Here is a 13,272-nt window from a genome sequence, read left to right on the forward strand (position 1 = left end):
AAAACCGAATATACTTTCGATGCGGCGGTCAGCCTTGCCCCCAGGCCACCTAGCCCAAAGCTCAGTGGGACTGGAAGGGTTTCATTGTCCGTAAAAACAGGTAGGCGAAATATTGATCATAAAGGTAATTGTCTGTGGGCACTGGGCTGGCTACAGGGTGTTCCACGAGATTTGATGAATGGGTTACCCACAGTCAGGCTAGAGAAATTAGTTAACGGGTGGCCAGAACAAAAGCTCAAGAATCTTGAGGAAAGCAAAACCCCAGGTCCTAGGGCCTCTTCCAGGTAACCTGCACGGCTCTCCAAGCCATTAGAAAACTGATGTCTTCGCCCCTGCCAAGTGAGCGGGGTGGGGGCGGATAAGGGTGAATACATTAGAAAGCTGTCAATCGGAGCGAGACAATGATACAAAGCTGGGAGGAGAGATGATGCACCTCATGGCAGTGCTGCCATTCAGCAAAACTTGGACAGATTGGAGAGCTAAGAAACCAGGTGAGGTTTCACAAAAGCAAGTGTAGAGTCTTGCACCAGGCAAAGAATAACTGCCAGAATCAGGTTGGGGCATGTCCTGCTGGGGAGGAGCTCTGTGGATAAAGACCTGGGGGTCCCTGGTGGATGACAGGTTGGACCTGAGCCAGCTGCATGCCCTGCTGGCCTAAGAAGGCCAATGGTGTTCTGGGGTGCTTTAAAAGGTGCATGGCTGGAAGGTCAAGGGAGGTGATCCTCCTCCTCTCCTCTGCCCTGGCGAGGCGTCACCTGGAGTGCTGCATCTAGTGCTGGGCTGTCCAGTACAGAAAAGACAGGGATCATTCGGAAGGAGACTAGCGGAGGGCCACAAAGATGATAAAAGGGCCTGGAACACCTCCCCTGGGAGGAAAGGCTTGGTGACCTGGGTCTGTTCCGCCTTGAAGAAAGAAGACTGAGAGGGGATCTGATTAATATTTGTAAGTATCTTAATCGCGGGAGACAAAGGGACACGGCCAACCTCTTTTCAGAGGTCTGTGGGAACAGGACAAGGGAAGACGGCCATAAACTGGAGCATAGGAAGTTCTTCCTCACCAGTATGCAAAAGAACTTCTTAGCAGTGAGGGCGATGGAGCACTGGAATGGCCTAACAAGAGAGGTTGCGGTGTCTTCTCTGGAGGTGTACCAGTGCAGCCTGCTGTAGGGAGCCTGCTTTGGCAGGGGGGTTGGACTCCATCTCCAGAGGTCCCTTCCAACCCCTACCATTCTGTGATTCTGTGATTGTAGGTATCAGGTGAGACAGCGATGTGTGAATTGCGTAAGGTGTAAGGCTTCTTGCCAGGGTACGTTTAAAGTTTCTGAGACCAAATTGAGATCATCTTGGATTTTGTGGTAGAATCTGTGTGTCTGGTATTTTGCATTGTGTTTCTGTATGTCTCTGTTAAGAAAGTCTTCATGAATATGAATAATCTTCAGCAGACTCCTATACTTGTAATCTATCAATATCAGCTTGGAGGAAAGCTGTCTATGCTAATTCTGATCTGGGTCCGAATCACAATAATTGCTTCCTGTTGTTGATGTATTATTGCTGAATCTTAGAAGATTTCGCTTCATTGCAGTCCAATCTGCATCATTACAGATCAGTAAATTGGTTGAGAACTGGTATGTTGTGGATACCCATCTGTGGCAGGCACCACTACCTGCTGAGGTAGTGCAGAAATGGCCACTACTCAAATGTGTCAGATCGAGGCATGCTGGACCCCGTAGCATTTGTCTTTACGAATGTGCCTTTGACTGCTAAGCAGAGGACCACGTGATAATACAAACAATCTCTACACAGTGATAGTCTTCCCTTTCTGTGTTTTGATGGGACTGTATGCTGGCTGGCACCTGCTGGACTTATTGGTGTTTCCTCTGTATTGCTTTCACCCGTTCAGTGGTAGTTACGGGCCTCCGAAATTGTCAAACAAGCGGGATTTTTATTTGAAAACTTGCTGGACCTAATTTTCGTTATAGTAAATTTGCTCGTACTGTGTATTGTGCAGTTCTTTTTTTTTCCCCCCAAATTAGTCTTGAAATAGAAATAGTTTATCTCAATATGCTTATATGCTTTGAGGTCAGTGCACAAGTGACATTAAAGACATGGCATCTGTATTTTGATATACATGCATTATGCTGACTATGTCCTTACAGCACCTTTTATCTTAAGAATCATTCAGATCTTCTTAGAGAGGAACGCCCTTAAAGCAGTAATGTTAGGAGAATACATTGCTTTTGTTCAGCTTGCTTACAATTTGGTGGTCTGCCGAAGAATTCTCAGAAAGTTTTATTTTTGAAGTGCAGAGATTGTGATCGCTGTGCCCTGCTATGCTCTCGAAACGCAACCGATGATTTACAGCTGTGGTGATGCATATAGAAACTTCATTCAATTGCTCTGTGGCCAAAGCTAAATTCCTTGAGATGGATCTGAGTAATAATAAAAATCAATGATGTTTTGAATTCTGTTGTGTGTGCAGATGCTGATAATTGTATTATATGTGGTGTGAACGTTAACAGTTATACGTGACAGAATTAACATCTTTAGAAACTGCTTCAAGTTCCGTTGCATAGCTGAATCTTGAAATAGTTATCTTGCTAGAGAGAAAAGAGCAGGCAGAATGCTAGGAGGTTAAGATAATTTTTATAGTATTTATTAGGCATAATAAGTTGTCATTTTATCTCGCATTTCTGCTTTTACAGAACAATGTCACCCAAGAAAACAGATATCTTAGAGAGTAAGTGTTGTATGTGCAAGATTATGTCATTTCATACCATTATAAATTCACCATCTATTCAAAAGTGATGAGAAGTTGCTTTAGTCTCACTTGAAAGAATTTCCCATTTGAGGTAGTGAATTTGGCTGTAGGGAATTAATTTTCATTCTTCAGCTGACAGCAGGACAACGTGCAAAAACTTGCAAATTGTGCAATGTAGTGCAACAGACCTATTTCCACAAGCCGGTAGGACTGGCTGAATTAGAGCCTGCCACGAGTGGAGTTTCCCCAACAAGCGACATCTCAAGCTATTACTGGAGTGAGAGGTAAGAGCCATTCAGTTAGGTTTTAAGAGAAAGGTGCTTGAAGAACAGTTGATCACCGGATTTGGAGTTGGTTTGCTGGTATTACTGCACCCATATTAGTATTTCCCAAAAGAATCGGTACAGTGGAAAGTGATAGCAAAAGGCTTGACCAAAATCAAGGACGTATAGTAACTTTGAAAATTACTGCCCAGTGATACAGGGCAGATATACCTAAATGGTTAAAATGGACCTAGAGCTCTTTCACAAAAGTGTGGACTTTTTTTTTTTGATCTGCTGTCTACAGAATACTGGGCAATAGCGATGTACAACACCTTGACGCCCAAGGAAAGGCATGACGCACCCTTCACAAAGACTATCTCTGTGGTAAGGAGGCAATGGGTACCGCTAGAATACATCTGAACAGACCTTTCAGAGCTAGATTACAGCTTAAGAAGGCAGCTTATTTTAACAGTTTCATGGGCAGAAGTTAAGCGAATTGACGTGACAGTCTAAGACTTGAATACTGTATATTCATATAGAGAGGAAGTAGACCTTGTTGGATAACTGCTGGTGCCAACAAGAGCCATTTGAAGAACAGAATACTCTAGATCTCTTCCAAACGTAAAGAACAATACTAAAAATAAGCTAGAATATTGAAGTAAACTTTTCACGTATGCTATATTTGCATACATTCTTCTGTACGTGCACTTTGGAGTGCTTGCCCCAAACTAGCAGTGGTAGTTATGACATAAAACTATTTACCGATCCTGGTAAGTGTGCCTGGAAGTATTGTGTCTGAAATTTTAGGCATCATCCGAAGTTACTAGATGCTTCAGCATCTGAAATAGAAACGCCGTTCAGCTCCTCTGCTGCCTTCTCTGGATTGGGGCTCCAAGAAGAACAGTACACTTGTATGCGTTGTTGATCTGCAATAGGACTAGAAAGTGATGAAAGCAATGAAGCATAGCAGAGTATCTCTCTTGTAACGTCAGTTAAGTATGGCATGGAATATAAATGGAAATGAGATGAATTTTGTGCAGCTCACCTTAATTAAGTCATCCCTCCATGGAAATGAATTTGAATATTAGAAGCACATATAAACTTTGTCTGACTCTCATTGCCTAGTCCCAGCCCAGCTGCACTGTCCTGGGTCTGTAAGTTCTGTGCATTTACAAACATTCCCCTCCTCATCCACCTGGCTGTCACTTTGTATCTTGTAAGTGTTTAATGGCAAATTCTATGGACAATCATAGTTACATCTTAGTATCTTTGCAAACCTCTGCCAGCCAGGGCACAGGGTTCCAGCCTGACAAGAGGCTGGATTCTGCTGTTTGTTTTAGTAAATGAAGACTGTGGAGATAACATGATTTTCCTTGTTTTACTTTGGTCTGTAGTCCCCCTGAGCAGTGAAGGCCAGCCTGTTTGTTCCAACAGTTATTTGTCTTTTAGAAACGGTTATAATAAAAACAAAAAGCATTCATGTGGATTTTATGTGGATTTCACATAGTAGTGGCATTGACAATTAGTGTTTTTTTTGATTTTTTTTTTTATATCCTCTTGGTACGACTGATATCGTTATTGAAAAACTGTTCAATCATGCAGTTTGCAGATAAGACTACAGGAGGGTGATGATAATTGAACACGAAGGATACTGACATATCCACACAATATTGTTCTGAATATAATGTAAGAACTGCCACGTTAGGAATCCAGTACAGCATTTATCTTAAGTTGTGGAACATTGTTTAGGAAAGCTGTTTACAGTTTAGTAATAGGTTCTGTTCTCCTTGGAGCTGGAATTCATTTTCTGGGGTGTGATAATGTACTTTTCGTTCTCTGTAGAAAAGCTAAGTTTGTGTCCAAGTGCCTAAAAAGGACTTAGGCTTTTAAGTTGCTTGTGTACTTCAGAACATCTTGCCCTTCAGACATCCACTTTCAAAACTTTTTACTGTAACAATCAGTCGAATTTGCACCCTTGCTACAATGAGAGGGAACGTAGCCAAGGGCAGAACGAAAGGCGTTTAGCAAACACACACTGCAGTGCGATTAGGTGAGCATTTCCAACCGTGGTGTGTCAAGAAGTTATAAAACAGAAGCAGCTCTATAAAACAAGAACATCCTGAGCTGACAAATAAATGACATCCCCCATACATAAGGCATCAGCTTTTTTCATCCTTTTCCCTCAGTTACGATATTTCTGAGTCCAGAACAGATTTTCCATGTGGGGGCAGAGGAGGAGACTCTGAGGTGGGGGGGGGGGGGGGTTGAGGAGCAAGTAAAGCTAGTGGATTGAAGTTAAAAAGAATTTTCTAATGTAGAGAAAAGAAAGGGGGGAAAGAGGACAATGGCTATGATACATGTACTTGTGTATTTATGTATAACCGCTGATGTGTAAGCAATTGCTCAGTCTCCACTGACTGATGCCCAGCCAGTCCCCAAGCATCAGTTGCCCTCCTTTTGCACTTCCTCCTGTTTTGGAAAGTTTCCTTGCGCATCATGGCATAGGGTATGGGATATTGCCTTGGCTGGGTTTAGATCAGCTATCCTGATTCTGTTCCCTTCCAGCTCCCTGTGCTGTTCCCAGCCCTCTTCCTGTACAGTGGGAGAAGCTGAGAAAACTAAAACATCCTCCACTCTGTTCCTAGCTACTCCAGAGCAACTGAAAATGTTATCAGTGTTGTACTTCTCCAAATTATAGCATCATACCAGCCATTTAGAAGAAAAAGTACTCTGTCCCTGCTGAAACTAAGGCAATATCCACTCTTTGTCCTGTCCCTATCTTTTAGTGATTTAATAGCGTGTTTCTATTTAATCTTAATATGTTCAGTCAATAACTCTTCTCAACATGTCACTAGTTTCTTTCTTCTCAGTTTTTCCTATTGGGTATATTCTTTTCCACCTAGTGAGTTGAGTTGATGCCAGTGGAAACATTGCTGGAGTTCAAAGGGGAGGAAGTGTTTGGAGAAAAATCCATCAGTTTAAAGTAGTCTTGCATTACAAATACATTTGATTAAGGTTAAGATCAATAGCAGTGAAGTAGTTGACTTTTATTAGTGATTAAAAATGTGTGCTTTTGTCTATTCTCCGTGCCGTTTCAGAGGAAAGTCTTTCTTTAATGTCAATTCATTTTTATATGCTTTCAGCCATAAGCCAGTTCCTCTGATACATGAGATGCAACCATGCGTGATTGTGTGGCGGACGTAAAAACACAACAGGGCTGATGTTGGAAGACACCTCTGGAGGATACTCGCTCAAGCAAGACCACCTACCTCAAGCTGCTCAGGGTCATGTCCAGGCTGCTTTGGAAGATCTCCTCTGAAGGATACTGCACAGCCTTTGACAGTATTCTGATACCCATTCAGTAAAGAAGGGTTTCTTGACGTTCACAGGAAACCACCTGTGTTACAGCTCGTACCCTTTGCCTCTTGTCCTGTCATTGGACATCACTGCAAAGAGCCTAACTCCGTCATATTTATTCCTTCCCTTCAGGTATCTGAGCACACTAATAAGCTGTGCCTTTGGTGACATATTATATGTGCTATTTGTGTTGCTTACGTGAATGACTAGTAAGAAGGACTTGCTTATGCGAACGCGTCATTTTACTCTCGATGCCTTTTTTCTTTTTTTCTTTGGCTGATTTGGAATATAAAAGTAATTCTTTGAAAGCAGAGCTGCAATGAAACCACGCTGATGAATGTCATTGATTTTGCTTTTTGAAGTTGTTTTCATATACTGAAACTTAAGAAGCTCTGAAGAGTTAATAGTGCTCAATCTCAGGGGCTGCTTTATGCCTGATAGGGTTTACATGACTGATATCTAATGCTGGTAGACGAGCAGGGCGGGACTAGGAATCTGAAAAAGAGGGGAAGCTGACGGTTTGCATCCTTTTAAGGACAGGATGAGGTAGTGGGTTTGCTCATTGAGGCTGCTAGGAAAAATCCAGGAAAAATCAACCTACGAATGAGGAACGATGTGAAGGTGATGACCGGCTTGCTGGGTTAGATTTGTCTCAGGACTACACACCTACCTGGGCTCCTTCCCTCTTCTCAACTGGACAGGAAGAGAAAGCAAGCTGGAGATGCTGGTGAGAGATGGCCTACCAGCTGCTGTCAAAGAAAGAAGGGTTTGGACTTTGGGAAAATAAATTTCATTTACTGTGAGTACCCCAGAACTCTGGTATGCTTTTCTCCGATTTTGAATTAATAGAAAATGAATGTGTTCTTACTGGTTTGCTGAAGTGTACATAAATTCACATGGTGAGAAGAAACCGCGATCTTTCTATGGTTACACAAGGATTTCTCTCAGTCATGTTTATTTACAGCAACAGGTTCCGCAGTGCTTTACCCAAATTACAGACAGGGTAACGTCACACAGCTTTGCTCCCTCATCTGAAATTAAGTAATTCTCACCATAAAGACATTTGATGAGCTTTTTTTTTTTTAAACACGTTGTTCCTATTGTTCTTTTGTGATGTCATGTTTATTATATAATCAGTGCTAGATTCTGAAAATATATCTGTCGCACCGTCTTGCTTTTGTGACCGAGGCCTCTCAAAGTAAGTCATTCTTTGGTGCGTTATTTTTCTCTTTCTCTCTGCGTATAACTTCTTTGCGCCTTTACACAAAGAGCTGAGAGAAAGCTAGCATAATGAAATGTAATTGTTATTTTGCCTTGTTGGCACCACGGAAAGAAGGGAAAACGGGGTTGCTCTGGAGAAGTTTTGCAGCTTGAACTCTTCCATGTAACACTGAGTGTTTTTCTGTGACGAGAGGAAGCCCCAACCTGGATGTAAAATTTACCCTTGTGTAATTTCTTTATTGGTATTTTCAGTCCGGTCCTGAAGCAAAACAAACCCATTGCCTGCTGGATATGCCTGCTGAGCACACGAGATGATTCTCTCTGTTCAAGTTTTTTGAGCCAAATAAGTGACATACACACATAAACTACAAGATCTCTCCTGATATTAGAAGGCTCCTTCTATGAGCAAACGCAGTCATAACCTAATCTAGTGACTGGCAGCTGACGTTACGTTTGCGGTGGTTGCTCTGAAAGTAATGCCTCGTACTTATTTCTGTGGAAAATACAACAGCTAAAACCAGCACAATGACACTATTGGAGAGAGAAAATTCTCAGCTACAAAAATACTGTTTTTCAACAGTCACCACCAGTATCGAGGCATTTTGCCAGTGCTGAACAAGAGCCTGCATGCTGCACTCATATCTATCTGCACTAGCGGAGGTGACCCTTAGTTGCCATTGCTGAAACACACCCCAACCTGCTCACTACGCTCACACCCCGTGTTTGGTCTCCATAAATGTTCAGCAAGTGTCGATGAATGTCAACGAGTGCCATTTTTTCCACGTGGAGGAATTCAGTGACACCCCTTTGCTTCATATGCATTTCCATGTCAGCTGCCATTTTGTCAGACTCTGCTGCCACCTGTCACGCAGCAGCAGAATGCAACGAGTGGGAAGGTTCAAATCCCAGAAACACGCCACCGAAATTTGCATACAATGTTGTGGGCCAGCGTAATAAAATAGGAAGCATTACTTTTGGAACAGCCCTCCTATAATGTATATAGAGTAATATATGCAAAATAGAAGACGTTTTGATAATAGATTTGCTCTTGTAGTATCCTATTATTTATTTATTTTATCTACAGTTACAATAACTTTTATCTTAAGAGTTTCTCATTAAGTAGCACGCATATTTTAACGACACGATTGAGTACTCCCTCATTTCTCCTTTACCCCCTGCAGCTGAAGAAGGGGGAGGGGGGGAATGTTCTTTGTTGTTTAAATGCATTAGAGTAAAAGAGAGAAACATAAAAGCTGTTTCTCTGGATAAAAGGCATTTTAGACTGTATAGAAGTAGCAGTAACAAATTTGTTTAAAAATTATAAAGGCAAATGCCTTGGTATTTGATGAAAATGTGAAATGTGGCAGATTATGACCTATGCCAATATGCTTTTCTCACTTTGAAACTAATGGGAGATATGTAGCTGACCGCCTTTCAAGAACTGATGGAAACATTTCATCTAATTCTCAGGCAACTGTTCTTCTCTTTCCCCTTTTTCTCATGTGGTTCAGTCAAGAGTTGAGATCTTCAAAGTTGTAAATGGAGGAGGGAATTTGTCTTGAAAAATCGTATTTGCAATGTATAGGCAATCAAATTCCATTTGTTCTCATAGTTCCCGTTTTCAGCGTAAGTGTCTCACAAACTATGAAGATATTCTTGCTCAGACTTGCCTCTGTTATGGACAGAAATAATTGGATTTCAAAATCGTAAGCAGTAAGTATGTAGGAGGCGTGTTCACATGCATTCACCTCTTGAGTTCTTATGGTTCCTGCCAAGACCTTGGTACTAACTGTGATTTAACAAGTTATTCCTTTTTGCTAGTGGACACAATGAATCATCATAAGAGGAAACACCTGTAAAATTAATTAAATAATGTATTTGGGGAAGGAATATACTATATTACATTCACTATAATGCCATATTACATTTGAAAGTCTCTTTGTGTGTGGCGTGTTTTTTTTTTTTTTTTTTTGGTCTGATTCTATGCAGTAGTAGTACATAAGGTAGCATTTGTCTGTAAGAGCACCCTTTCCTTGGTGTCTCTGTGGTGATATCTGCTACAGAGAAAGAACATAAATAAGATTTTCCCAGCCACTAAAAATAATGCCCCAAAACTTCTTTATACATCCTATAACATTTTTCCTGTAAGATATTTTGTACGTATAATAGGAAATCTTTGGAATTTAGAATTTAGAAACTGAATTGAGTAAACAAGCAATTCCATAAAGAAGCAACTCAGTTGAGTACTGCCTCTAACATTCACCTCCTCTGCGCTTTCCTTACACGCGGTTGTGTGAATAATGGATACCTTCTGCTCGGTTACTGTACGTTGTTTTTTTTCTTTCATTTTTAGATCATCGCCTTCACTAATTGTGTTACATGCGCGCTAGATGACATAGATGGTCTGAGCTTTATGTCACTGTACTCTGCCTTTGAAATATTACTTTTCTTCTTGTTCTACAAGGTTTAATACACTGTTATACAACAAGGCTAACGGGGCGATTCTGTTTTTTGACTAGTCATCTTATTTTTATAAAGTCTTTATTCTACCCTTTTCCTGAATTGTCTTGTCTGGGTTGCCACTTATTGCCATTAATCTTAGGTAACATTTGAAAAGGTATCTTTGTATCAATTCACTTTGTCTGTGAAATTGAAGTATCCGATGCTTTTACCTTCTGTCACCTGTCTTGTGCACCTTCAGTCACACCTGAGCTACGTTAAAGGAAATTTCCTCTAAAATCACTTTTTTGCATTTGAGATGCTCAATGAAGATGGACGGATTTTATGTCAAAAGAAAACCTGGGACTCCAAGTGACTCTTCTACAGGCATCGCATGTCTATTTTATGTTGTCTTTCCTTTTGTGCAGCAGCAGCAGTTCAAAGTGATAGCTCGGATTGCCTACATCCATATGAGCCACCGATTCTTCAGTCCTCATCCAGCGAGGAGAGTTGTCTTCTCACAAAGAAAAGATGATTCACCAAGAGACTGGCTAAGCTGTTGAGATAAGGAATGTAAGAAACCGGGAGAAAAAAAAACCTCCCAGCTCACCATCACCTCTCATACTACAGGTGTTGCTCAGTAAAATCTTACACAGTGCATTTCTATCTTTAGATGCTTGTTCTCTAAGGAGGAGCCTCTCTGCTTTCCCCGTTCTGTTCTTAAACGGAGATTAAAAAATGGATGACATTTTGTCTGTGTAATTTAGTACTTCAGAGAAGATGATTTGACAGCCATCTCTATGAAAGAGCAGGTGCTGGGAGAATATTCTTGGCGGATTCTTCCCTTCCTGTAGATTCTTTCATTCCAGCACATAGTCGATGCAGAAGGGAAATTCACAGCACAAACTGCTCACTAGAAATGTTGTTTTTTGAAAGGAAAACAATGCTTCGTAATTTCTGGAGGCATTAGAAAACTATAGTGAAGATTTCTGTTGTTAGTTATTTTAAAGGACGTTTGGGCAAAAGAATGAAGTTGTCCTTTTTCCTTAACAATTTTTGTACGCTTCAAAAAGGGATGGTGTACTCAAACGGATGGAAAGTTGTGTTTCTGTTTAGTTTCTCCTTTAGGCGTCCTTCTCCCAGCTCATCCTTCACCTCATCGTAAATGGAGAACTGAGAAGTTTCTTTAAATCTCTCAGGATACGTAGGGCAGTAGTCTTGAGAAGCAAGTGAACACAAGTGGGTGAGGCAGAGCTACCCTCTGTAACAAGTGAGTAGGTATGATAGTTTCCGTGCTGATCCAGAGATGTCTAGTTTGTCAGACCTTTTCAAAGCAGCCGAGGAGAGTAATGAAAGAAGGATCTAGCTGCAGAGGCACGAGAAGAGGCTGCTTTTAAACTGCTGTGGTTGCAATTTATTCTCTAACTATATAACAACATTCCCAATTGAGTGTTCTGATTCCACGTACCTCTGTACGATTACGCAACCAAAACTGGCTATCTTAGCCCTTAAAAAGCAAGACAGTGTTGTTTTAAAGTGTAGTAAACTTTTTCCTAGCTGTACATAGCACGGAGTGCAAACTTCCTTTTCACAGTAAAGAAACAGTTCTATGCAAAAAGCCACAAAAAGGTAAAACTTTAGCAAGTTATGTCAGTGAGGTAAAACATGAAAGAACAATCAACTAATTCTTCTCTACAAAATGAAAATAAATGGAAGTTAAGCGCAGTGATGAGTTGAAATAGAAACAATTCAGAATCTAAATCAAAGGGAAAAAGAATTATTATGTGGCTAGCAATTTTGAGAGTGGAAAGGGGGGGAAAGTATGGAGACAGATATTCTGGATCTCTTGAATAGATGTGAATGAAAAGCATTGTGTCTGAACAAGGGACAAAGAAAAACTTCTGTTGCAGTGCAGCACTAAGTTAATAAATATCCAGATCTCTTGAATGTTGAAATGTAGTTTACCATGGTACCACAAGGTTATATTGGGCATGGAATTAATGCCTTTTTTCATTTGTATGGACTGTAATTGAAGCCTACGTGCCAATGACTTTTTTTCTTGGAAAACGTGCCGCTTTCCCTCTACTTTTAGTCTGTTTCAGGGAGTTGAATCTTTTAAAAAATTACAGAAGGCGTTCTGTGCATCTGTGTTTGAAAGTGAAGTTAAAACACAGACTCCTCCTAAGGACGAGCCTGATGGTGCTCCACTCATGAAGGCTGGAATTAAATTACTGAAGAGAGGAAAATATGGACGGGCCACAGAGAAGTGAACTGAGGAAATAAATACAACGTTTCACAAAGGGAGAAATGAGGAAAGCTGAGAAGTCCAAGGCTGTTACTGAATTTGCCAAACAAAATGCCCAACAGACTACAGTACAGCATAAATTAGAAATATGCATAATTTCCTAGCGTCACACGGTCTGGTTGGGTTTTGATTATTTCTAATGTTACAATTTATGGAAAAATAACTTAACTTGTATGGGGATTAACTGAAAGATAATTTCTGACTTCCAATCTCGTTACTTACTTGTGTTCCTTTGTTGGATTTCCTTGAGTGACTGACTTAAAAGCAGGGAAATAACTTAAGGGATTGCTTACTCATTTTTTCTTCTTCTGTATCCTCAGTTTCATATGCTTTACTGCATTATTTTTCTCCTTTCTCACCATCAAGTAATAAACACTGAACTGTTTCAAGGTGCTATTTCTGAACTTTCTGCTTTCTTAAGAGAATTGAGATTTTGTCAAGCGGTGTAAGAATTCAAAAACAAGCATTTCTTCAATTTTTTTCTTCCTTGTGTGATGTTCCTTTCTATTATTTCAGGTGACTCGGCACGTGTCACTTTCATCAGGCTGAAAGCGCAATCTGTAACTGAAAGATGAGCTCTGAATTTGTGCGGTTGGCAAAAACTGTGGCCTAAACAGGCGTGGGGGCCCTTTGAAAATGCTGCACCAGGCGTTCCACAAAGAGGATTCCTTTTTGCTTTGTTCTGTAGCACGTGCAATTAATATAATGGAAAGAGGCTTTCTTAGGCATGCTCAGAAAGGCATGCTCGTCTCTAATAACAGCTTCACAAGGTGCAGCTAGAAGCATTTCTTTTTCATTGAGATTACATTTATATCGTGCTTTTTATATCTTGTTTTCAATGTGTTACAAGGTTAATTTTCTCTATTAGATAGTCAGAAATGATGTCTGACATCCTTTGCTGGAAAAAAAACAATATTAATAAAAAGCAA

The 13,272-nt window shown here is 40.6% G+C and overlaps 1 protein-coding gene across 1 annotated transcript in view; it reads left to right on the plus strand.

The window, feature by feature from the left end:
• LOC146543843 (uncharacterized) overlaps nt 1-10,161 on the plus strand; it is a 32,567-nt gene extending 22,406 nt beyond the window's left edge. The window contains 2 exon segments of the mRNA XM_085229027.1: nt 1-3,405; nt 6,165-10,161. Coding sequence (XP_085085153.1) covers nt 1-288 — 288 coding nt within the window. The 3' untranslated portion in view covers nt 289-3,405; nt 6,165-10,161.
• The last annotated feature ends 3,111 nt before the right edge of the window (nt 10,162-13,272 follow it).

Source organism: Meleagris gallopavo, chromosome 8 (genome assembly GCF_905368555.1).
Source record: "Meleagris gallopavo chromosome 8, MGAL_WU_HG_1.1, whole genome shotgun sequence".
Classification (NCBI taxonomy): Eukaryota; Metazoa; Chordata; class Aves; order Galliformes; family Phasianidae; genus Meleagris; species Meleagris gallopavo.